Source organism: Dermacentor variabilis, chromosome 1, assembly GCF_050947875.1.
Source record: "Dermacentor variabilis isolate Ectoservices chromosome 1, ASM5094787v1, whole genome shotgun sequence".
In the NCBI taxonomy this organism is placed as follows: Eukaryota; Metazoa; Arthropoda; class Arachnida; order Ixodida; family Ixodidae; genus Dermacentor; species Dermacentor variabilis.
In genome coordinates this window covers 159,740,636-159,765,555 of record NC_134568.1, presented here as the reverse complement: position 1 = coordinate 159,765,555, position 24,920 = coordinate 159,740,636, and the positions used below count along the sequence as shown (strand labels likewise).

The window sequence follows — 24,920 nt, the reverse complement described above, 5'->3', positions numbered from 1 at the left end:
TCGGCTAACACGTAGTGTTTCCAGTTTTCGTCGCACAAACACGGCGGTGCTTCGTCTCCATCGGGTGGCCCGGTAGAACAACAAGCCTCAGAGATCTGAACAACGGACTCCAAATTTAACAGAGATAAGCGGGCTAGTTGGTGGTCGTTATTGGAATGCATCATGTAACCGCACAAAAACAAGGGACAAAGAAGGAACACACAAGACAGCCGCGAACTTCGCCCTGAACCATCGGCTCATCCTTCCGGAAATTGTTCTCCTCTTCTACCCGTGCACTCCCTCGAAAAGGCATTCCTCCAGGATGATGAAGATACTCAGGTCTGAACTATGGAGGCAAGTGCGACATATTCAAGGATGCCTGCGGGTGCTGGCAGCGTCCCAAGTGGAGGGAATCCAGAACATTGAAGCCTTGTGCAGAAGGTACTCTCGCGAATGTAACCATTTTACCGAACTGCTGTGGTCCCTGTGCCTTCCAGCGCTCCTCGATTGGGCAAAGTTTCGAAAAAAGGTAAATGTGTCTCCAGGAAAGGTTTCATATATTGGACACTGCGATGTGCCAAAAAGTGTTGATTCGGTCTTATCTAAAGGACCTAAGTTCTGTATTCAACCCAAAGAGTCCCCGGTCGAACTCCTATCTATTGTCAAGAGCATTGCAAGATGTGCGCCCGAGGATGAAAAAGGCCTATGTATTTCAGAAGGGGTAAACTCACTAGCAGTGAAGCGGTCCAAGCAGAACCAGCAGCGGGATGTTAAGTGAACTGTCGAGTACCTCAAGCAGAATGATCTGGCTTTAATGATTTCTGATAAAGAAGGTAGTTTTACGGTTCTACCAAATTCGTTATTTCGTCAGAAAGCGAGGGAAGCTGTCGCAAAAAATTTTTCCATGAAGACGTGCACTGCCGCTAAGCTAAAAAAGCAAGCGTTGGGTCTGTGTGATAGGTGTAACCTGAAAAATCTTGGTTTGGGTATCAAGGGTGCGAAGAGCGGAGCGCTTAGCATTTTCTTCTACGCGGAAACGCATAAAGAAGAAGGTATTCCTTTCCGAGCCATCGTATCGGAACGTGACACGTGGCAGGGGACGGTCTCAAAGTTTCTGCAGAAACACTTGCGCTTGCTCAGATTTGAGGACCCGTTCATGATAAGGAATTCTGAGGAGCTTATCACATTTCTTCGTGATCATGAAGGCTCGAGGGAACCGTTGTTTTCGTTTTCCATTGATGTCATTGACCTATTTTATTCCATTCCACAAGATATATTGCTATGTGCCATTAGAGATTCCATTGATGACTACGGCCCTGTGGCCTTTCAGAACGCATGTGGTGTAAGTGTGGATGACTTTTTAGAAATTCTTCATTTTTATCTGGCATCGACCATCGTTAATTTCGAAGGAAAGAACTTCGTCCAAAAGCGCGGAGTGTGCATTGGTTCTTGTATTGCACCTTTATTAAGTGACATATTTTTATCATATTGTGACAAGCGAATTGCTGAACGCATTGACACAGCCTACTCGGCTAAGATTTTTAGATATGTTGACGATTATGCCATTTTTTTGAAAGGGGTTGGGGAGGGAGGCGGTTCAACCGCAGTAGAGCGTGTTCTTGAAATTTTCCGAGAAAGCACGTTTGGGTTGAGTTTCACCTTTGAATTGCCTTCACATGGATGCCTGCAGTTCCTGGACATTTTCATTATTATTGCTGGAACCCATGCGTGCTGGAGGTATCAGCCTCGATCAAAAAAAGGTATTTTAAACTACCAGTCTGCTCATTCGAAGCTTGTAAAAAGGGTAATTGCAAAAAACTGCCTGCGTGCTGCTCTTGATAAGTCCTGCCAGCATGAAATGCAACATAGCGTGTTCTTACAGTTGCAAAGACTGCACAGCGCAGGATTTCAGTATGATATGGTCACCTCGGTGCTAGAAACCCTTGCCAAGGAAGCGCGGGGCCCATCAGAGCTCCGCCCAAGCGTAGAGCCGCAACGTCGTAGACCTGTTGCCATCCCGTATTACCACCAAATCTCCCACCGGCTCAAAAAGGTGGCTGAAAAATGTGAAGTACCGGTGGTTTTCACGGCGCCCAAAAAACTGGCGGGCATGTGCAACATGGTGCAGGGTAAGAACAAAAGAAATGAATGTGGTATCAAGCACGTCGAGAGGTTCGTCCCATGCAGAATAGGGGTAGTGTACCAGATAGCTCTCTCTTGTGGCAATAGCTACATAGGGCAGACGGGACGGTGCCTAAACGTCAGACTGCAGGAGCACCGCGCAGGAGTAGAAGGATTGGCGGGGGGTGGCAAACTGGCTGACCATTGTCGCCACTGTCGTAATTGCACGCCTAGGTTCCGCGACAAAAAAGTCTTGAAGATGTTTGCGTCACAATTGAGCCGAGAAATCTATGAAGCTTATTGTATAAAAATCTGGCAGCTGCGTAAGCAGCTCTTCAGTGTCATTGAGCGATAAAGAGTTCAAATATTTACAAGCAAATTTGTGGCACTCATGCCCGCATGCCAACGTCCAGTGATGGCTGTCTGATGATTAGCAAGTGTGATTATGTTACTTGTATAAATGTGGGATTTCCCGGAGTAAACCTTAGTTGAAGTAAAATCCGCGCCTGTCTTGTGTGTTCCTTCTTTGTCCCTTGTTTTTGTGTGGTTACATGATGCACTCCAATAACAGACTCCAAGCGCCCTGTGCGTTTGAAGCCACATCAGCATCAACATCATTTCGGTGCCATCCCAAAGAGCATTGTGGCGTCGTGCAAGCGAGGATAAAAAAGATTTTGGGTGCTCAGCATAGAAGGAAAATTAGACATTGTTCGTGCTGTCGAACGTGACATGAAGAAGTCGGCGCTGGGACGACATGGGTCTACTGTTGACTACGGTGGGTGGCATTTGGAATGTGAAGAAGTTGCTCGGCAGCGCCTATGCAACCGCGAAGAGATGGCGGCTTAGAGGTTCGACTTTTCGCCATCGTTGCCTTTGTTTTGTCGAAGTGTCGCCTAGTGACAGTGATAAGGATGACACGGAAAGCGACAGCACAGGCGATTCAGGCCCGACAGTGGCTGAAGCTGCGCGTTACGTCAGCCTCACGAATGCAATCGTCGTGTTGAGAACAGCACCCCACAATGAAAAGGTGCCCCGCGACTTCTGCGACGCTACCGCACCCATGCACGGAGAATGTGCAACACCAACGAGGAATTTGCAATGCGACCGTTTGCTGAGAAGAGGGGCCTGGTTGAAAACCTGGCTCGCATCTACATGAGTAGAGAATGTTATATCTTAACAGTGTGACTGCATTGAAGCACCAATGAGGAGACGAAAAAGTCCGCTCTGCCGTCACACTTTCGTCCAGTCAGAGCGTCCAAAGTCACCGAAATATCCGCCTTGAGAATGAGGGTGTGCACAATCACTGCGGCACCTTTGTTCACTGAATACAAGTGGAGAAATACTCCCAGGGCACCCGGGTAACTGCCCCACAGAAAGGGAAGAGGAGGCGGGGCGACCGCTCATAGAGGGTTTGTCACTCTTGACTCAGTTGGAGCGTCTTGGTTCCTGGGATGGAGCAGCAATTAGATGGTGCGTCTGTCAAACGGTCTTGGCAGCTCGCACTGGCCGTGAGGAAGTAGTATAGAACCTCCTTTTCCAGGAGTTCTTTGCTCCTAGTGATGGGGTCGGCGGCAGTGTGGTATCCATCAACACTATTCTCCAAATGTGTCTTGCCTTGGTGTCGACGCTGGTCTGTTTGATGGGACATATTGTTAGCTTCACTAAGCGAATCGTCGCAGTAGGGTAGGAGAGGCTAGAAGATCACTTTCCCATGCTGGCCGATCGTAACAGGCCTGAGTGGGCTCAGAGGCGCATTGTCGTTTTGGCAGCTTCGGCAAACTTACGTCTGCGCTACTCAAATTCGGCCTGTGTCAGAAGCTTCTATGAGCAGGTCATTTCAGCGGGAAGTTTTTACGAGCCCACGCAGCAGGAATCGTTGCGACACAGGACACCGATGCGCTTCGAGCTGGTGGAGTCCAAGCGACTCGAGACGCACATCATTTTCATCGCCTACTAAAAGCCTGCAGTACACTTCCAATGGCACTATGCCCCACGCGCTATGGAACTAAAAGGTGAAGATGCTTATCACATAGAGTTGGTCGAGAGAGCTATGAATGTGGTGTGCGATGACCTGGGAGATTTCCTGGTACCAGAATAAGAGACTGAGTGCGCGTCGGTGTTTTCACGTGAGACAGTCGGGCAAGTATTGCAGCGAAGCCGCTGCGGTGGGTGCCTACGATTCTCGTCATGTGAGCCTCGTGCTTTTCACGATGATATTATACGATGATAAGATACGATACGATCATGCAATCGTATCATACGATCACAGTTTAGCAATGTACCGAAAGTTGGTGGCAATAGATGGTGTTTTCCAAGAGCGTATGAACCAATAAAAAAGAAGCGGAACTATATTGGGTCATTTGTTGTGTTCTCAATCGCGAACCTTGGCGCCGGGTAATCGTATGTAACAGGATCATATCAACAAGGTTTTACTGTACTGTAAAACCTCGTTATAACAAAACAGGATATAACGAACTAATGGATATAACGAAGCAATCGTAATTCCCCTTGAAGTTCCAATAGATGCCCCTGTATTGAAAACCTCATTTCAACAAAGCTAAAATTTCCTCGCAATGGGTATAACGGACCTTTTTTTTTCTTCCACAACGAGCATTTACTGACCATTTTGGTACTCGTCCGGTCAATGTCTTATAGTGCACAACATGCGCATCTCCCGTCCTCCCTTTTCCCGTGGAACTTGTGGGCCTGCCTGCTCTTCCGCTACGTGCGTGGGGCAGTGCCTACTGCAGTTTTATTGTTGCTTGTAGTTGCTTGTCGTTGCCTGCATGCGCATCAAGGATATCAGTGTTTCTATCGGTTTGTTCGTGCGAGTTCCTGCCGCCAGAAAGGAGATGGACGACGGCAATGACAAACGGAAGCACAAACCGATATTAATCGAGCAGAAGGTGGCTATGCTGAAAGCCGTTGAGTGCTGCATGAAGAAGAAAAAAGTGGCCGAAGATTTCGGCATAGCATTGGGCACGCTGTCGATGATTTTGAGCAGCAAAGAAGCGGTCACTGGTGCTGTCACACGTGGTGTAAAAGGCGACAGAAGGAATCTGCGAGCCCCCGCTTTGAAGCTATACAGAAGGGGATCTTCCAATGGTTTTTGGATGCAAGAGCAAGCAGCACTCCTGTGAGTGGGGCACTGTTGCAGCGCAAAGCGAGGGACTTCACTTGCATCATGGGGCACGGCAATTTTGTTGCGAGTGTCGGCTGGCTGCAGCGTTCCAAGGAGTGCCACGACATCATCGGCAGTGCTGTCAGCGGGGAAGCGCAGTCTGTTGACTGCGAAGCTGCAGTGGCGTGGGTGGAGACAAACGGACAGCTGCTTGAAAAATACAGTGCCAAGGATTTGTTCAACATGGATAAGACCACCATCTTCTGCCGGATGCTGCCGCAAAAAACCTTGGCCCTCAAAGGCGAACACTGCCAGGGCGGTAAGCAGAGTAAGGTCCGTGTGACCGTGTTGCTTTGTGCCAACATGGATGGGTCGGAAAAGGTGCCAGCCCTTATGGTCGGCAAAAGTGCGCCGACTCGATGCTTTAACTCTTTGTGGCACAGAGGGACAATAGCGTCCCACTTTCTCGTAACTTGAAAAAACCCTTGCGGGTCATATTTTGCGGTACTCACTGCACTCGGACTTTTTGTGCCATCTCTCGGGTTGTTTACAAAGCTATTTTTGCATAACTTGTTTATTGCTCAGCAGATGGCAGCATAAAAATTTGTTTTGTTCAAAGCATTCCAAACGTGCACTCAGCGCGCCTTTTTTGGTGGATTTTGTCGCTTCAATGCACAACTTCTGAATGAACGGTGGGTGCCAAAAGCTTTTTTCTTATTCTTTATAGATGGAAGAGTTATTCTAGCTGGTTTTACTGTGCCATGCTCCCGCCGTTTAGTTGAAAATTTGGGCAATGTGCGGTACAGTGTGTTTTCAGAGTATATATTTCTAAGCCTAAAGTGTGGGCTAGGTTCCCTGAAGCATAGCGCTTGTCATAGATTTCACAGACGCGGGTTTCTTGATATTTGCAATAATAATTTTTACAGGGAAGTCACTTTCAATCGAAGAGGCCGTGGAACTCCTGTTCAGCCTTCTGAACGACCCGCTGCAAAGTGATGTAGAAATAAGTAGTGATGAAGAGTTCGTCCCAGCGCTGGTGCCTCTATGTAGCGATGAGTCTTGTGATGATCTCCATGAACCATCAACAAGCACAGGAAAGAAGCGACGGAAGAATTTTTACGTAAAAAAAGAAGCCTAAAAAGTGAAAGAAGCGCTTATTTATTCCACACTCAGACGACGGCGAAGTGGCAGAAGTGAGTGATGACGGCGTGGAGGGAGGGCCCGCTCCGTGGACAGCCATTTCGCCAACAGTTTGCCGACCTTCCCATGTGCACGAGCCGCAATATTCTGAGAAGTTCATTGCTTCATCGAAGCCTTTGGAGGCATTTCAGCTGTACTTCGATGATGAAGTCCTGGACATGATAGTGGTTGAGACAAACCGCTATGCAAAGCAGCGCGCTAGGAAAGACTGGCGCGAAATCAGTAGAAATGAGCTGAAAGCTTACTTAGGAATGCTTTTGCTCATGAGCGTGAATCCATCACACCACCTATACCTCTACTGGAGCAGCGATCCATTCTTATATGTCACAGAAGTGTCAAGTGTAATGAGCTTCAAGCACTTTCAAGTGATTACAAATTCTCTTCACCTCAATAATGATGAAAAAAATAAAGCGCAGGGATGAAGAAGGCTTTGATCGGTTAGCCAAAATAAGACCACTTGTCGATGCAATAAACCGGCGCTTTCTGTATGAATACTGACCATCCAACCACCAGTCAATTGATGAAAGCATGGTTCGATTCAAAGGCCGTTCTGCGCTGAAACAGTATGCACCAATGAAGCCTATCAAACGAAGATACAAGGTATGGTGCCGTGCTGACTATGTGACTGGGTATCTTTGTGAATTCAAAATCTTCGAGGGGAAGTCTACAGAACTAGACCCCGGTCTTACATTAGGTGAGCACGTTGTTCTCTCGCTTTCCACCAACGTCGAGGAACGTGGTAGAACGTCGTAGAACTAAAAAGTTTGACAACTTTTTTTAGTTCTACGAGGCTCATGGGGGGGGATTCCCTGTCTGCCAAGAACATTGATGCCACAGGCACGGTTCGCACCAACCGAAAAGACCTCCCGAAGGAAGTCACGAAAGCACAGCAGCTGAAGAGGGGAGAGTATGTTTGGCGAGCAAAGGGGAAGGTATCTGCTTACCAGTGGCGTGTCAACCGTAATGTCATAATGCTATCAAACTTCCATGACCCTTCAGAAGTGGTGGAAGTAAAACTAACGCTTTCGAATGGCAACAAAATAGGCGTGACATGCCCGAAAGTTGTATCGGACTATAACAAGTACATGGGGGGGAGTCGATTGCTTTGATCAGAAGCGTAATGCTTACATTGCTGACAGAAGAACCAAAAAGGGATGGCACCGGCTATTTTACTATCTATTAGATGCTGCAGTTGTGAATTCTTTTATAAAGTACTGCCACAACAACCCTGTGTAGTATTTGTGGTTCCGTTTGATGCTTGGGCGAGAATTAATCGGGGGCCAGACATTCAAGTCAAAGAGAGGACCACCAGTTTTAAAAACAAAAAGTGCGATCGCAAGTCGGGACAGAAGATGACAGATGTGCCAGAAGAAGTGCGTTTCTGTGGGAACGAACATCATCCCATAAAGATTCCTAGTAGGAGAAGGTGCAGATGGTGTTCAACTAAAGAAAAAAGAAATCATTTGTGTGTCGAAAGTGTGAAGTGCCACTTTGTGCATCTTGTTTTTTCCTGTTCCATGGTCAAAACTAATACATTTCTTAACTGTCTGTTTGCACTACATGTTCAAATAAATCACTTTCTTCTGAGCAAATAAGAGGACATGCCCTGTCCTTGCTTGTAGTTCATGGGATGTGGGCATCCCATTCTGAATGACAATATTTATATTTTTACCACTCAACATTTTTTCAGTTTTCAGCCTAAGTTTACCTGACATAAAAATATTGAAACAATTGTGCGTGCGACTCTGCAAAGTGAGCGAAATTTAATCTTGTTAAAAAAATTCATATAGTCGATTGGGTGAGTGGGACCATAGCGTCCCACATTTTGGTGCGCGTTGTGGGGTTGATGGGACAAATATGTCCCACTTTTATTACGACAATGGGGCAATATAAAATGCTAATTTTTTGTGTTTTAGGTGCAAAAGGTGCTACAGATTCCAGTATTATGTTCAAATTACATGCAACATGCACTCACATTTTGTCCCACAAAGGATTAAAGGCAAACGAAAGCGCCAAGTGAGTTACGTGTCTAACCTTAAGACTTGGATGACGAGATAAATTTTTGCACTACGACTGCAGGAATGGGACGAGCGGCTGGGCTAACATAACTGGAAGATATGCCTTGTGCTGGACAACTGTGCAGCCCACCCAGACACTGCCGCTGTGCTCAAGATCATCGAGCTATGCTTCTTGACGCCAAACTGCACTGCAGTTGTGCAACCTCTCGACCAAGGAGTTTTGAACTTCAAGTCAGGCTATCACAAGCGTGTGATCGACCGGATTCTGCTCAATATGACCATAAAGCGCGAGTCCATGATCGATTTGTACATAGCGATCGAGATGCTACAGGCTGCTTGGATGGCTGTACTGGCAAGCACGATCGCCAATTGCTTCCGGCATGCCTCATTTGGCGTCGGCAGCAGCAGTTACAGTGAAGATCTCGGTGCTGCTGCCAATGGGGGGGGGGTGCCGCAGGCAACGAAGCCCTAGCTTCGTCGGATGCTCTCCTTGATGCTGGGGTTGTGCCCGACTGCGACATATGCTCGTACGTCAGTGCTGATGTTGCGGTGACGACTGAAAAGCTAACGGAGGCGAAAATTGTGCGCGCAGTGACGGGGTTGCCTAATGGCGACAGTGACGAATGTGTTGACGCAAGCCCGGAGCCTAACCCGACGTACTGACGTCCGCACAAGCGCTGGATGTGGCAAACCTGCTGCGCCGCTTCTTTGGCGCTCACGATGACGGCGAGGACGGACTCGAAAAAGCGGCTGCAGCTGAAAAAGCTATCATTCGCCTGAAGAAGACACAGTAAAAATCTCTCAAGGACTTTTTTTCTGCGAAGTGAGCCGCCAGCTGGTGTGCTGTTGATTGATCAGTTTAGCGTGAATGAAGTAGCAATTCCTTGCTGTTCTTTGTTTTTTTTTTTTCGCTTGTTTTTTTTCCGTGTGATGGCCGTTTTCTGTTCGCGTGAAGGGCTGCTGTGAGATTTAGTGGTTAGTACATCCTCTCTCGCTTGCTAATTGTGAATAGAAATGGATAGTGGCTATAACGAAATAATGATTATAACGAAGTAATTACGTCCCCCCTTCAATTTGGTTATAACGAGGTTTTACTGTATATGACTCTGTCTTAGTGGTTATGCAATCATAGGTATTCTTTTTATGTGTTTTTAATGCCACTAGGGTGAAATCATTTTGCCTTGCAATTTAATCATTGGCATTGGTACTTTGATATGCTGCTACAATATGAACGCTGAAATAGGGTATTGTATCAGGATCATAGGGCAAACGACTCTCTAGATGCAAGACATCATAACACTGAGTTAAAAGGCGGCTATTATAATTTCCTTTCACTCTTTATTGTGCCATTGTTAGCTTGATGCAACAACATAATGATTTTCGCTCCTTAGATAATTACAACTTTGTCGCATTGCTGTCGTGCACGTAAGCGTGCAATGGCAAAAAAAGAATAATCTCGTCTGAAGTAACCTGATGATCCTACTAATGTACTGTTACAGTGGCCTAGCTTGCTTAATTGAGCTTTTTAACTGTCTTCATGTCATAACAACAACAAAAGAGAAAGAGAGAGAGATTTTTGTGTGCAATAGGTTACTCAGCATGCATTAACTTGCTGCTTTGCCTTCATTTATAGAAATACACTTTCTTACATCGGTGCAAGATTTGCAGTGAATGTGGTAATTATTAACTAAGAGAACAATTTTAACAGTGTAGGTGGAACGCAAGTGAAACAAAAAGCCTCAAGCAAGTGCTGAAACAGAGACTATGTGCATAATGGCACTCCAAAAAGACTCCCCCTGACACAGGTGCCTCTGTAGAGTGCCTGTTTCGAGGGGGGCATTGTTTTGGAGTGATTGCATGTTTGGGTGTGTGGGTGTATGTGGGTGTGTTTTTTGCACTTATAATTTGTTTTACCATAATGAGTTGCCAACTAGCCCAACAGCAAGTTCGTTCTATGCTACACACAAGGCTGGTATTGCTGATGTTAGTGTGACTCGTACTGCAAGCTATGGCGGAGTGGGGTGTGGCCACAACGCTCCGTCTGCTTAATGTCACTGTGCTGCGCAGTTCAAGTTATATTTTGAATGCTCACGTAGATGCCACTACTTTCGATTTTTGGCACCAGTGACACACCAAATGCGGTTTTCCTTAGCGAGCTGCTATGTGCTCAGTCAGCGGACTCCTAACGGCAGTCCACGGCGGCCACTGTATTTACGATACGTAGCCCACCGCAGGTACCTACAACTGTAGTGCGTATGTACAGCATATGCTTTGTGCATGACAGGGCTTGAGTGCGCGCTCATATGCTCCTGTCTGGCCGTGCTACTTGGTGCGCATTGGTTTTGTTCGCCACCAGCTTGAGTGACGGATAGTACAGTCGAACCCGACTATATCGAACCCGTTTACATCGAATTATTCTGTATATCGAACAATTTCTGGTCACGGTATAGTTACAATGAGTATATATAGCAAAAATTACGCTTACATCGAACAAATATTGCAGTGACTCCCGATATATCGAACCGTCAAGCGGCGGAAAAGTGCCCCCAGAAGTTGGCTTTCCCTCGCGGTAGCGGGGAAACCCGGTGGCACGGCTCCATCCAACCGCTCTCCCTACCGTGACCGCGCTGCCTCGGGCTGTTCGGGCGAGCCGTCGACACTCCCCCTGTCGCGCATAGTGGAGTCAACGCCTCCTATAATATAGTTATAGGAGGCGTTGGTGGAGTCTATTAGGCCACATCCTCCCTCTTTCTCGCTCTCATCTTTCACTTCCCACTCTCTCTCCCCTGACCACGCTTCGCCGTGTTCCCTCACGGGTTGCAGAATCAAGCGTCCTTCCTTTCTTTAGATCACTATCTATCGACACTCCCCAGCAAAAAAAATGATCCTGGCCCGCCTACAGCGCTTGCTCAGACAGCCAATCAGAGGCTCTTGTGCTCTCTTCGTGCAAGATGGTGAAAGTGCGAGTTGTCAGGCTGGTTTTCTGGTTTATCTTGTTTGCGCCTTGTGGGACTTCTCCTGCAGTGTTGCCGTGATGAAGCAGCAGAATTTGCCTTTCGTCGTGAAGCTCGAAATCATAAATTGCGTCGAACGCGATGAGAAGTTGGATGGCCCCACAGCGTGCAAGATTCTGAGGAGCACTCTCGGCACGGTTAGGGCTAAAGTGACCCGACTCGCAACCCGGTGCCCGTGGCGCCCGACGCGTATGCACGGCCGTGTACGAGGGGTTCTTCATACATGCCGGTATCCACGTGCTCGGTGATGACTGTAAATTCTGATGAATGCGACAAAGCCGTCGCCGGTGTTGCCGAAGTTTGGAGCGAGCTGTCAAAATTTCCGGGACATTCGAATCAACGGCGGACGAGTTTGTCAGTGCAGATGATGGTGTCGCGACCACGGGAGAGCCTGGAAACGAAGACTACATCGCCGACATCGTACCGAGCACAAATGAAAGTAGGCACGTTGAGGAAAGCAACTACGGTCCTTTGCCCACATCCTCCGAAGTGATTGGTGCACTCGCATTAGTCCGGTGCTTCTGCGCGAATGCGGAAGTTTGCGGCTTCAGCTGCTCCGACTCCTTAGACAACGTGGGGAAGTGCGTGCGTCGCAGGCAGCGAAATTGCCCGAGCAGAAGAAAATGCAGGACTAATTTATGCGAAACTAAACTAGTTTCTTCAATAAAGTGATTTTATAAATGGTATGTGCTTTTATGACATCCAATTATTTAGCAGGCTTATATCGAATTATGCTCTATATCGAACTGATGGGCGTTTTTTTGCGAGTTCGATATAGCCGGTTTTGACTGTAGCCACATCCAACTTATGCATTTTGAAACGTTATCAATAGCTCAATACGAAAAGATATCTGCCAAAGCGACTAACCAGGAGCAGCCCGTATTGAGCGCACGCTGGCAAGCGCGCTTGTGGTGTGACCTTAAGTTTTGCGTGGTTCGAGGCTAGTTGAGTGCTCAAAACTAGTCGAAATTAGCGGGACCTGATGACTGCAGCTCCGATAAGCAGGCTGATAAGCAGTTTAATTCCTACGCAGGCAGCCGTGGCCAAGCGTGAGCAGACGATAGTCAGCTTCTTCCAGAAGTATATAATTATCGAAATTTGAAAGCAGATTTTCGCTTACTTCAGCCTGTTTATTAAACTGCGTCAATAAATATACACAGTAACAGTAAGAAGATGAGAACTGATCCAAACACCATTCTTGATGGATGTCAGCTATTGGCCAGTAGCAGCCACGCATGGGAATCTGCTATATTACGAAATAAAGCATTCAGAAAAGAGTGCGGAGCATGCTTCTGTTGAAAAAAAGAGCATTTGAGAGAAAGGTGACTTCTCACTTTACTTCCGAGCTCCACGCACCCCATACAACTGCAATATTTGTTGAGATGTTCATTGCACTGTATGCTATCCACGGGCTTTGTTTTTTCACTGAGCACGAGGGGTGGTTCAGGACCCCATTAAGTGCCATGCCCAAGCATACTTGACTGGGTGCTGATGCACAAACTGGCAGCGCCCAAGAAAGCCACATAAGACTCTTCGCTCACTCTCCGCCTTGCCTGATATAATTTGCAAACGTGAAACATCTGTTCACTTGTGTCACCATCTATGCAGAAGTTAGTTAAATTAAAATTGTATGGCAGGTTTTGTCTTTCTATGACATATAGCACAGCAAAGCTCCTCAGTCAGTGTTGCTGGCATCTCTTGTTTTCCGACGTGGTGATCTGACACATAAAGCCTGCAAGTTTCTTTAACGATGTAGAAATTGAGGAACTTCTTATGAACTTTATTACGAGGACTTTAATGTTGATTACAAGGCGTATTCTAGTGACAGTGACAAAAAATCCATATTGCCTGCGGAGCACTAAATATTTTAAATAATATAATTAATTAGCTTGTCCAAATTTTATTTAAATTTTCTTATGAAAGAAACTTTGGAAAATGCTTAGCAACGTGTTGGCAATAACTAGCATTTGGATTCAAAGCCTACCCGCCGTGGTGGCTTAGTGGCTATGGCGTTGCGCAGCAAAGTAGAAGGTCACAGGATTAAATCCCAGCTGTAGTAGCAGCATTTTGATGGGAGTGAGAAAAAAAAAAGAGCATTGGGTGCACGTTAAAGAAACCCTGGGGGTCAAAATTTATCTATAGTCCCCCACTACGGCGTGCTTCATAATCAGATAGTGGTTTTGGCACATAAAGCCCCAGAAGTTAATTTAATTTAAATAATTCAAATCCTTTAAGGTGTTACTTTCACATAAATTGAATTTCTTGCACGTTGTGAAAACCTTTGGGACGCAGCGGGCAGGATCGTCTGAAATTCCCAGCATCCAAATGGTTAAGAGAAGTTAAAATGACTAACAATCATACTACACGTATTTTGTTTTTGGCATTTGTCTTCAGTCTTCAATTTCAATGACATTGTAGGACTTCTCCACCTATTTAGGTTTACTATAATTATACAGCTTCTCTAGATTTTAACTGAAATCTGGAGAGTGGTTACAAAACTTTTGATGTGAAAAGCTGGCTTTTTAATTCAATGACAGCGTTTACATTCCCGTGTAACCTTTATGTACAAGAAAGGCATGCTGACTTGAGCTGTAGGACTCGGCTATCATTTTTCTTTTGCATGTTCAGATTCTACATGCCCAACGATACAGCAGCTTCTTCGCCGGGTGTGCGTTCAACTGTCAGACTTGGCAGCGCCATCGGCATCGGTGGTGGCACGAGCACTCCTGGATGCCTTGCATGGCTCTCTGGTTGGCCCGTGCTTTGGGGCAGGAGAAGTTCGTTGCCTCACACCACAGAACTGGCCCCCGACTTCCGGCACCTTGAGCCTGCTTGACCACTTATTGTTCCTGTTGACGCATCCTCCTTTCAAGATGGCTTTGTTGCATACCTTCAAGTCAGGGTAAGCAGTCTGTATTGCATCAGTATCTGTACTGTATAAAGAGAAAATGGGTGAGGATAAGGCAAAAACAAGACTCAAGTGTGTGCCCTATGTTTGCCTTGTTTTATCATCTAAGCGCTGTTTTCCACATTTCAAAGTTGCCAGCTTACCCAGCTTTCTGTTACCATGATCAATTCGGCATTTTTTTGTCATATAAGCAGTGTCAGAGTCCATTGAAACAAATGTGCCCTTATTCCTCAAGTGGGTAAGTTATTTCTTAATACGTATAAATAAAGGTCACATGCCATTGATTTATGGCGCACTAGGTAAAATTGACTTAATAGAAAAGTCATTTTGAAGCACCACTAGACAGCCCAAACAGCAATGAATGCAATGCTGAATGCAAATTCTTCATTTGGCCAATACAGTAAAAGCTCAATATAACAAAGTTGAAGAGAAAGTCTTACGTCCTTTTTTTTAATTATCATTTTTTTATTTCATCATTCGTCATTAGTACAGGAGGAGGTCCTAGAGTTACAAAAAACTGTCAGGGGGACCTCCTACTAGTAATTTAACGATATAGTAATTAATACATTATGACAACGTTGAAGTGACAGACATCAGATTACACAAAGTTAATGAAGCAGATAATCAAATACAAGAAAGGCGCTTGGAATAATTGAAGTTCAAGTCAAACATAAGCAAATGAAATAGATACTGCAAATCAGTAAATAAAAATGTAGTAATTGACACGTTAAAGAAACATGGAAATGACAAATATCAAAGAACACGAGGTTAATGTAGCAGATAATTAGATATACGGTTACAATATGCAAAGTGCAATATGCTATGCAAAAAAAAAAAAAAACTTAATATCTGTATGAAAAAAAATAAAGAAGACAATGTGAGATAGAGAATAAAAGCATTAGATTAGGCAAATACAGAAGCATTGAAAACTAAAATAAATTTGTATACAATATATGTTCATAGTATTGAGTCTGTAGCCACTAGTGTTGTTAGCAAACATTTCTTCGTATCTCTCTTGAATGTAGTGTTTATTCGAGGGAGTAAAAAATTGTTATATCCAATACTTCATTACAACGGTTGTCTGGCCTCATGGCCTACATCGGCTGCAAAGGGGGAGGGGGGTGTACTCTTAGTAATCAGTGGGTAACCCGATGCAAAATGCCATTGTATACCACCAAAGGATCACGAAAGAGGTTTTTTTAGTGTCCAAGGGTGGGACTCCTGCGCCACTTGCGCCATTTTGATACAAATGCAAATTCATGCACCAAACTGTGCCAAAGATAGAAAATGGCCGAAATTGTGCAACCGTGTGCCTAAATGGCTTCGGCATGTGTGCTCCAGCAGTGGCCACGAACAGTGAGCGGACTCATTCTCCGAAAAAGAGTCCAGCCGTTCACATTCTGCGCACCACGCAGTGATGGCTCCCGCACAGTTTCTCGTAATTTTCTCGCTTATTACACTGGACTTTTTGGCGCTTCCGGCAAGTGACCGGTGCATGCACGGCCCCTCCCAGCTGTCGTTGCTGCCGTCAGAACGGCCAGGCTGGTGGTATTCAGAGTTTACTAGAACACGGTTGAGTGGCCCGAGTGGTGCAGTGCTCCCTTAGGTGCAAAACAACGAAAAGTAGGCTGAAGGCGCTGCGAGCGAACTAGACATTAGGGAGGCGTGCGCTGCAGCAGGTTCAGTGAAAGGGCGACTCTGTCCCCACGGCTGGTATAACGTAAAACTATTCCAGTGTGTCTTTATGCCCATGTGGCGAGGCCTGAGTCATCTTGATTTATCATGAACGGCTAATGGCGGATTTGGAATAAAAACATTGTAATAGTTTTACGTTATACCAGAAAGTTAAGCATCAGGTGCTTCAGAATTGCCCTGGTCTGTCATATAGAAATAGCTTTAAAAAAAAGAAGTCACAGTTTCGCCTGAAAGGCAAAGCATCAATTGCGATAGCAAATTAGTTGACAGCTGTACGAAGTAAGGATAGTAGTTTTATCGGCCGTATAAACTTGTAAACATTCGCTTACTGTCTAAATGAACAAGCATGGTGTCATGCGCAAGCAAGCAAATGTAAACACATCTCACACAATCACTGCGCGCATTCGCTGTCAAAATGCTGGAGTGAGGAAGCGTGGCAGCAGCAATAGGTGAATTCACTTTCGTGCTGCCTCTCGCTTCAGGACGAACTAAGCGGCGAAAACACAGCTTCTACGAAGCTATCAGCACTTGGCGCATCCACTCTGTCCCCATCGCAGATAGCTTTCAAGATAGGGCCCGTGCAGTCATGCCATACTTGTTCTGTAGCTTGATCTGGAACTCCTCTATTCTCCCTCTTACCACTAACTCATTGATCGGCTTCTTATGTGCCAGTTTCTTCCGTTCCCTCCTCAGGTCTAGGTTAATTCGAGTTCTTACCAACCTATGGTCACTGCGGCGCACCTTGCTGAGCACGTCCACATCTTGTATGATGCCAGGGTTAGCGCAGAGTATGAAGTCTATTTCATTTCTAGTCTCGCCGTTCGGGCTTCTCCACGTCCACTTTCGGCTATCCCGCTTGCGGAAGAAGGTATTCATTATCCGCATATTATTCTGTTCCGCAAACTCTACTAATAACTCTCCTCTGCTATTCCTAGTGCCTATGCCATATTCCCCCACTGCTTTGTCTCCAGCCTGCTTCTTGCCTACCTTGGCTTAAAAGTCGCCCATTAGTATAGTGTATTTTGTTTTCACTCTACCCATCGCCGATTCCATGTCTTCATAGAAGCTTTCGACTTCCTGGTCATCATGACTGTATGTAGGGGCGTAGACCTGTACAACCTTCATTTTGTACCTCTTATTAAGTTTCACAACAAGACTTGCCATCCTCTCGTTAATGCTATAGAATTCCTGTATGTTACCAGCTATATTCTTATTAATCAGGAATCCGACTCCTAGTTCTCGTCTCTCCGCTAAGCCCCGGTGGCACAGGATGTGCCCGCTTTTTAGCACTGTATATGCTTCTTTCGGCCTCCTAACCTCACTGAGCCCTATTATATCCCATTTACTGCCCTCTAATTCCTCCAATAGCACTGCTAGACTCGCCTCACTAGATAATGTTCTAGCGTTAAACGTTGCCAGGTTCATATTCCAATGGCGGCCTGTCCGGAGCCAGGGATTCTCAGCACCCTCCGCTGCGTCGCAGGTCTGACCGCCGCCGTGGTCAGTTGCTTCGCAGCTGCTGGGGACTGAGGGCCGGGGTTTGATTGTTGTGTTCATATAGGAGGTTGTGGCCCAGTACTGCACCAGGGTGGCCAATCCTGCTCTGGTGAGGGAGTGCGTTACCGGCTCTGGTCACCGGGATTAGGCCACACTCCAGGCCTGTTTATGCAATTTTATCAACACGCGGATTTTTTTTTTAATCTGGTGGAAAATAGCCGGCACCGGGATTCGAGCCACGGACCTCTTGCACGCAAGGCGGGTGTTCTACCTCTACGCCACCGCTGCACCCACTACAGAACAAGTATTCGGCTTTAACTCAGGAAGAGGACCTTAGTGTTGAAGCAATGAATGACAATCTTGTGGGCATCATTAAGGAGTGTGGAATGGAAGTCGGTGGTAACTCCGTTAGGCAGGATACCAGTAAACTATCGCAGGAGACGAAAGATCTGATCAACAAACACCAATGTTTGAAAGCCTCTAACCCTACAGCTAGAATAGAACTGGCAGAACTTTCGAAGTTAACAAGCGTAAGACAGCTGACATAAGGAAGTATAATATGGATAGAATTGAACATGCTCTCAGGAATGGAGGAAGCCTAAAAGCAGTGAAGAAGAAACTAGGAATTGGCAAGAATCAGATGTATGCGTTAAGAGACAAAGCCGGCAATATCATTACTAATATGGATGAGATAGTTCAAGTAGCTGAGGAGTTCTATAGAGATTTATACTGTACCAGTTGCACCCACGACGATAATGGAAGAGAAAATACTCTAGAGGAATTTGAAATCCCACAGGTAACGCGGGAAGAAGTAAAAAAGTCTTGGGAGATATGCAAAGGGGGAAGGCAGCTGGGGAGGACCAGGTAACAGCAGATTTTTTGAAGGATGGTGGGAACACTGTCCTAGAAAGATTGGCCGCCCTATATACACAGCGCCTGATGCCCTCGAATGTACCGGAATCTTGGAAGAACGCTAACATAATCCTAATCCATAAGAAAGGGGACGCCAAAGACTTGAAAAATTATAGACCGATCAGCTTACTGTCCGTTGCCTACAAAGTATTTACTAAGGTAATCGCAATTAGAATCAGGAACACCTTATACTTCTGTCAACCAAAGGACCAGGCAGGATTCCGTAAAGGCTACTCAACAATAGGCCATATTCACACTATCAATCAAGTGATAGAGAAATGTGCGGAATATAACGAACCCTTATATATAGCTTTCATTAATTATGAGAAAGCGTTTGATTCTTTCGAAACCTCAGCAGTCATGGAGGCATTACGAAATCAGGGTGTAGACGAGCCATATGTAAAAATACTGAAAGATATCTATAGCGGCTCCACAGCCACCGTAGTCCTCCATAAAGAAAGCAACAAAATCCCAATAAAGAAAGGCGTCAGGCAGGGAGATACGATCTCTCCAATGCTATTCACAGTGTGTTTACAGGAGGTATTCAGAGACCTGGATTGGGTAGAATTGGGGATAAAAGTTAATAGAGAATACCTTAGTAACTTGCGATTCGCTGATGATATTGCCTTGCTTAGTAACTCAGGGGACCAATTGCAATGCATGCTCACTGACCTGGAGAGGCAAAGCAGAAGAGTGGGTCTAAAAATTAATCTGCAGAAAACTAAAGTAATGTTTAACAGTCTCGGAAGAGAACAGCAGTTTACAATAGGTAGCGAGGCACTGGAAGTGGTAAGGGAATACATCTACTTAGGGCAGGTAGTGACGGCGGATCCGGATCATGACACGGAAGTAATCAGAAGAATAAGTATGGGCTGGGGTGCGTTTGGCAGGCATTCTCAGATCATGAACAGCAGGTTGCCATTATCCGTCAAGAGAAAAGTGTATAATAGCTGTGTCTTACCAGTACTCACGTAAGGGGCAGAAACCTGGAGGCTTACGAAAAGGGTTCTACTCACATTGAGGACGACGCAACAAGCTATGGAAAGAAGAATGATGGGTGCAACGTTAAGGGATAAGAAAAGAGCAGATTGGGTGAGGGAACAAACGCGAGTTAATGACATCTTAGTTGAAATCAAGAAAAAGAAACGGGGGGGGGGGGGGGGGGGCATGGGCAGGACATGTAATGAGGAGGGAAGATAACCGATGGTCATTAAGGGTTACGGACTGGATTCCAAGGGAAGGGAAGCGTAGCAGGGGGCGGCAGAAAGTTAGGTGGGCGGATGAGATTAAAAAGTTTGCAGGGACGACATGGCCACAATTAGTACATGACCGGGTTTGTTGGAGAAGTATGGGAGAGGCCTTTGCCCTGCAGTGGGCGTAACCAGGCTGATGATGAATGGATGATGATGAGTCATGTCATATCGAGCAGCTGCCAGAGTAGAAAACGCCCCCACGCCCCTCCTTCCCTCTCCGCGGTGCCTTGCACACAATGAAAGACGGTGCGCATTCTCCTTGCTTTCCTTCCTTCTGCGTCCGAGATTGAGTCACCATCGTTGGCTCACCCTCACATGCTTTCACTCGCGCATACGGCGTGCGGCAATGACATTATCACCCTGGCACTTTATATGGAGCATCACGCCTACTCCGACGGCAGAATTGCACTTGAAGTGTCCGTATAATTGCTATTGCAACAATAAAACACAGTAAAATGAGTTCTTGGGCAAGTTAATCACTTATTGCAAGCATAACAGCAGTGCTAGAAAACACACAAAAGAAAGGGTAGTAAAGAAAGGGAAAACTGCAGCGATTGTCCATGTCTCTCAGCGTTCATTTCTTTTGTGTGTGTTTTTTGGCGCTGCTGTTATGCCTGCAAAACACAGTAGTTCATAACCCTGGCTTTTGCGTACGTGTTGGTATGCACTTCACCCACACTGTCGAGACATTAAACAAAAATGTATTTATAAAAAATGTCCCGGGCTACTTTCGGAATTTCGGACTTACTATTGCAGAGTGCACGTTTTTTTGTGGTTGCTACCACTAATTAAAAATCTACAGGCACTACTACCAAAATTCGCATGCACTAGACGGTTTCAGTATTGGGGTAATCTGCTTCAAAATTAAGCTTAAAGCATTGCTTAAGACAGCTGCATTTACAGTGCTCATGTTGGTTTATTCTGTTTCATCGTCTTTTCAAAGTGCGCTGCCATATTCCATATTCCATTATTCCTCCAAAATTCAGTTTGGCGTGCTCAGAACTGTTTCAAAATGAAATTGTATCTGCTCCTAATTGCTTCAAAATGAAATTTCGACTGCTCCAAACTGCTCCAAAATGCAGTTTTACTTGTTCCAAAAATTGCTACGAAATGACTTTGGGCAGTCCCACCCCTGCGTGTCTTTGTCCGTGAGATGGCTGCTTTCTTAAATGCAGCTGTCAGTACTTTTAGCAGGAACTTTAGTAGGAGACTTCATGATGGGGTACCAGAGTGCAGGAAAGTGTAGCAGCCAGTAGTGTTGGCAGAGTAAAGTGTGAGGTAGCAGTAGTAGGGTGTGCGTGTGACCACCTACTCAGCAGCATGGCCAGTTTGCCAGGTAGATGACAAGTGCCATTGGTGATGTGGCTGCTGGGGCATAGAAGGTTACAAGAATTCGTGGCTTTGACATGCGTTACATATCAAGTCTTGTTTGTTGATATTGTTGCTGTGGTGTAACACATGAATGCTTAATGTGGAAAATTTTTTTCAGAGGAAAGTATGCGGACATTTTCAACTACATGCTAACATTATTCAACTTGCCCAGCGAGAAGCAAGGACACATTCAAGTCCAAGAGTGCATTCTGGTGAGTTAAGTGTATTTTCTCACAAATGTTTGCGCCTCATTTCGTGGCTGTGTTCCCACTGCAGTCATGTTACCATTTCACAAATTGTGTTTGTGGTTCCACTACAAGCTGAAGTTTTATCAAAGTAACTTTGACCTGGTGAGTGACAGACAACCCCAAATTTTATTAACCAAATGTTACTCTAATTGCTACTTTCTATTTCACCAAATATGTGTGTGTACTTCTCCTGCCAAACAGGCCCTGCAGATTGTGCAGGGGCAGTGCCAGAATTTTTTAATTGGGCATTGAGCATGATTCCCCATTTCCGTTTTTGGGGCAAGAGGTTTCTCATCTTTAGTCACTGCATGTTGCTGGGAGTGGAGCCCCCCCTCCTCCCCCCTTTCCTTTGGAGCTGCCCCTGAGATTGTGTGTCGTATGTAGGTATGTGCAATCACTCATGATCCATGAAGGTGCATCTCCCAGCATGTATGATTAATAAAGGGAAAATCAGACATCCACGCGTTCGTAGCAATTGCTACAAAGGAAACCCATACGGGTTCCTCGAAAAAAAAAGCCTCAGAGTTGAAGAAAAATTCGTCCTGGTCCGGGACTCGAACCCGGGACCACCGCCTTTCCGGGGCAGCCGTTCTGCCATCTGAGCTAACCAGGCGGCTAGCAGAGGGCAGGGCGAAGTCGAATTTGTCGACAACACGAAGCAAAGGCAAGTGTTTGACGTAGTAGTTTTGCGAAAACCCGCAAAGTGGAGAGAAGTAATTAATAAGGGGAAAATCAGACATCCACCCATTCGTAGCAATTGCTACAAAGGAAACCCATACGGGTTCCTCGAAAGAAAAGCCTCAGAGTTGAAGAAAAATTCGTCCTGGTCCGGGACTCGAACCCGGGACCACCGCCTTTCCGGGGCAGCCGTTCTGCCATCTGAGCTAACCAGGCGGCTAGCAGATGGCAGGGCGAAGTCGATTTCCTTTGTAGCAGTTGCTACAAACGGGTGGATGTCTGATTTTCCCTTGATTAATTACTTCTCTCCAACTTGCGGGTTTTCGCAAAACTACTATGTCAAACACTTGCCTTTGCTTCGTGTTGTCAACAAATTCGACTTCGCCCTGCCGTCTGCTAGCCGCCTCGTTAGCTCAGATGGCAGAACGGCTGCCCCGGAAAGGCGGTGGTCCCGGGTTCCAGTCGCGGACCAGGACGAATTTTTCTTCAACTCTGAGGCTTTTCTTTCGAGGAACCCGTATGGGTTTCCTTTGTAGCAATCCGCCTTTTGCGATGCATTGTGGCGCCATCGTGCGGTGGCCACGAGAAACAATTTGGCAGGCACGGCTGCGCGGCGCGACAGCCACCCCACGCGAGACTCGCTGCCAAACAAGCAGCGTGTGAGGCAAGACCGAAACAATGTGTATGCGCCGTCATATTTTGTCATCGTCAGCTGGCCATCGACCCCACTGGTGAATGCTGTGTACCCGGAGGTTTCTTCATCGTGACGAACGGCTGGAAGAAGAGCTTTACAATCTCATCCTTGGCACCTGTGCCGTAAAGTGAATAAGTAATAAAACAGTATGAGTACGCACAAAAAGGCATGACTCCAATAGGGCATGAGGTGTAGTTCTTAGGGCGAGTATCACGTTTCACCACTGCATGTCTTGCTTTATGGTGTGCTAGGTGCACATACATACACAGGCAGTGGGAAGGTGAAGAAAATATGAAGTTTCATACGTTATTTGCCCATATAAAGTGTGTGTACATCTACAAAAATGATCAGAAGGACCAAAATCGGCGATACCCCCCGTTTGTGGGGCGCCTGTCTTCCTCTTAGAATGCGCCGCGGCAGGAACAAGCATCCTTTTCTTTTTTTAAACTGGTGCTTGTACACAAACAACGTCAGTATTGTTACGTAGTAGTGACGGCAAAGAACGCAGTAGCAATACTGTGAATGACGAAACTAACTTTTATTGACCAAACTTGTGCCCACAAAAAATGGCTGCACTTAAAGCACGACGATAGTGGCAAACACAGTCGGCAATCGTTGAAATCTGATCAGCGGGTCAAGCGCATCAGCTTTTATACGCGAGCCATAGAACGCTCGAGAGTAATCGCTGGTTCCCGCGTGTCTTCCAGAAAGTTCTACACCGTTCGCGTCGCGGATACATGCAATGAGATTACTCAAGGTTTGACGATGACAGACAGTGGATAGAACAATCGATAACATTCGAGAAACTTCCGATACATGCGGGCGCATCCCGCGCTGAGCGATAGCATTTGTTTAACGGTGCAGACGGGTCACCCAAAAAGAAGGCAAGTACGCGTGTCATTATCAAGTCCAGATGTCTGGGTGATAGCGAAGGCGCCCCTGAAATGTGTCAGTTACACAGTAAGACGTGCCACTCGACTCCAGAAGAGGCCCCACAGGAAAATGAGCCTTAGTACATACCGTACTACATCCCGATTCACTAAACGAACGCAAAATCCTTCTGCAACTAAATATTGCTTTACTTGGTGCTGACAAAAATGACCAAACGACAACTAGCAACGATTGTTAACTAGCACTATCAGCTACTTGCAGAGTGGACGCTGTTTCCCGCGTCAGCCCGGCAATGCAAATGAGCTTGGCTCCGAGAGATAACTTTGCCGACATCAGGAGCATTCGTTGAGCGTTTATAAAGCTGCAAGTGTGCACGATGTGAAGTTGCGAAATGGCTGCGTTCTAGCGATGGATGCACAGAGAGGATAGAAAAAAAAAAAAAAAAAAGAAAAACTTCGCAACCATGTCGCACCAACTCAGAGATCCTATGTTTCGCTAGCTCAAACATACATTTGCGTATTCGTCGAGATTATTCGTATGAGTCAGTAATGACAAAAACAGAGGTAAACTGCATATGCCAATACATACCTGTCACAATGTTCAGCCCTAATCCAGGCTTCACCGCGCTGTCGATGGCGTTTTACCGACGGAAATTGGGAAATCCACATTGCCCTGCTGGAATGGTCACGGGAGGTGCAGCCGTAAACGAGACACGACAAAGGCATCGCTACAAATTTCGATGGCAATACTGTTCGAAAGGCGTTCCGCGCGCGCGGCAGCAATAATGGCGAGGCTGACAAGTGAGTGAAAATTTTATTGGAGTTCCGGCGAGGACGCGAACTCGTCGCGCACACGGCTAGTCCCACGTCGGGACTGGCAGGTCTAGCCCACCGACCCAGTCACAGGCACGGCGGACAGCCAGGATTTGTTTGTCTAGAGCGGGGCTATGCAAACACGAGTCCCACTCCTCCTTGCTGAACTTCGGGTATCGCGACCCGCACTACCGGAGCATGTGCGCAGTGGAGGTCTGCATGCCCGCCGGACGGGTAGGCGTCGTCGCATTATACGTCGGGGTAAACTGTGTCGAACGGCGAGATACGGATACATGTATGTGCCGGTCTGTAGTCTACAAGAGAAACGGATGGCGCCCTATTCCACAGACAAGTGCAGCGCCTGCCACCGCCGTACTCCACTCACTCGGAGGAGAGAGTCGAGTCCGGCCGCGCGCCTGCCAAATTGCTTTGGTCGTCAGCCGCTTGGGCACTGCGCATGCGCAGTTTGGCGTCGCAAAAGGCGGATTGCTACGAACGGGTGGATGTC

General features: G+C 46.4%; 1 protein-coding gene across 7 annotated transcripts in view; it reads left to right on the top strand.

The window, feature by feature from the left end:
• Positions 1-24,920, top strand: part of vir (VIR_N domain-containing protein) — a 372,111-nt gene that overhangs the window by 206,944 nt on the left and 140,247 nt on the right. For all 7 annotated transcript variants that reach the window (XM_075698519.1, XM_075698512.1, XM_075698531.1 and 4 more), the window contains 2 exons: positions 14,082-14,355; positions 21,208-21,301. In XM_075698519.1, the coding sequence (XP_075554634.1) occupies positions 14,082-14,355; positions 21,208-21,301 (368 nt within the window). The remainder of the gene's footprint in view (positions 1-14,081; positions 14,356-21,207; positions 21,302-24,920) is intronic.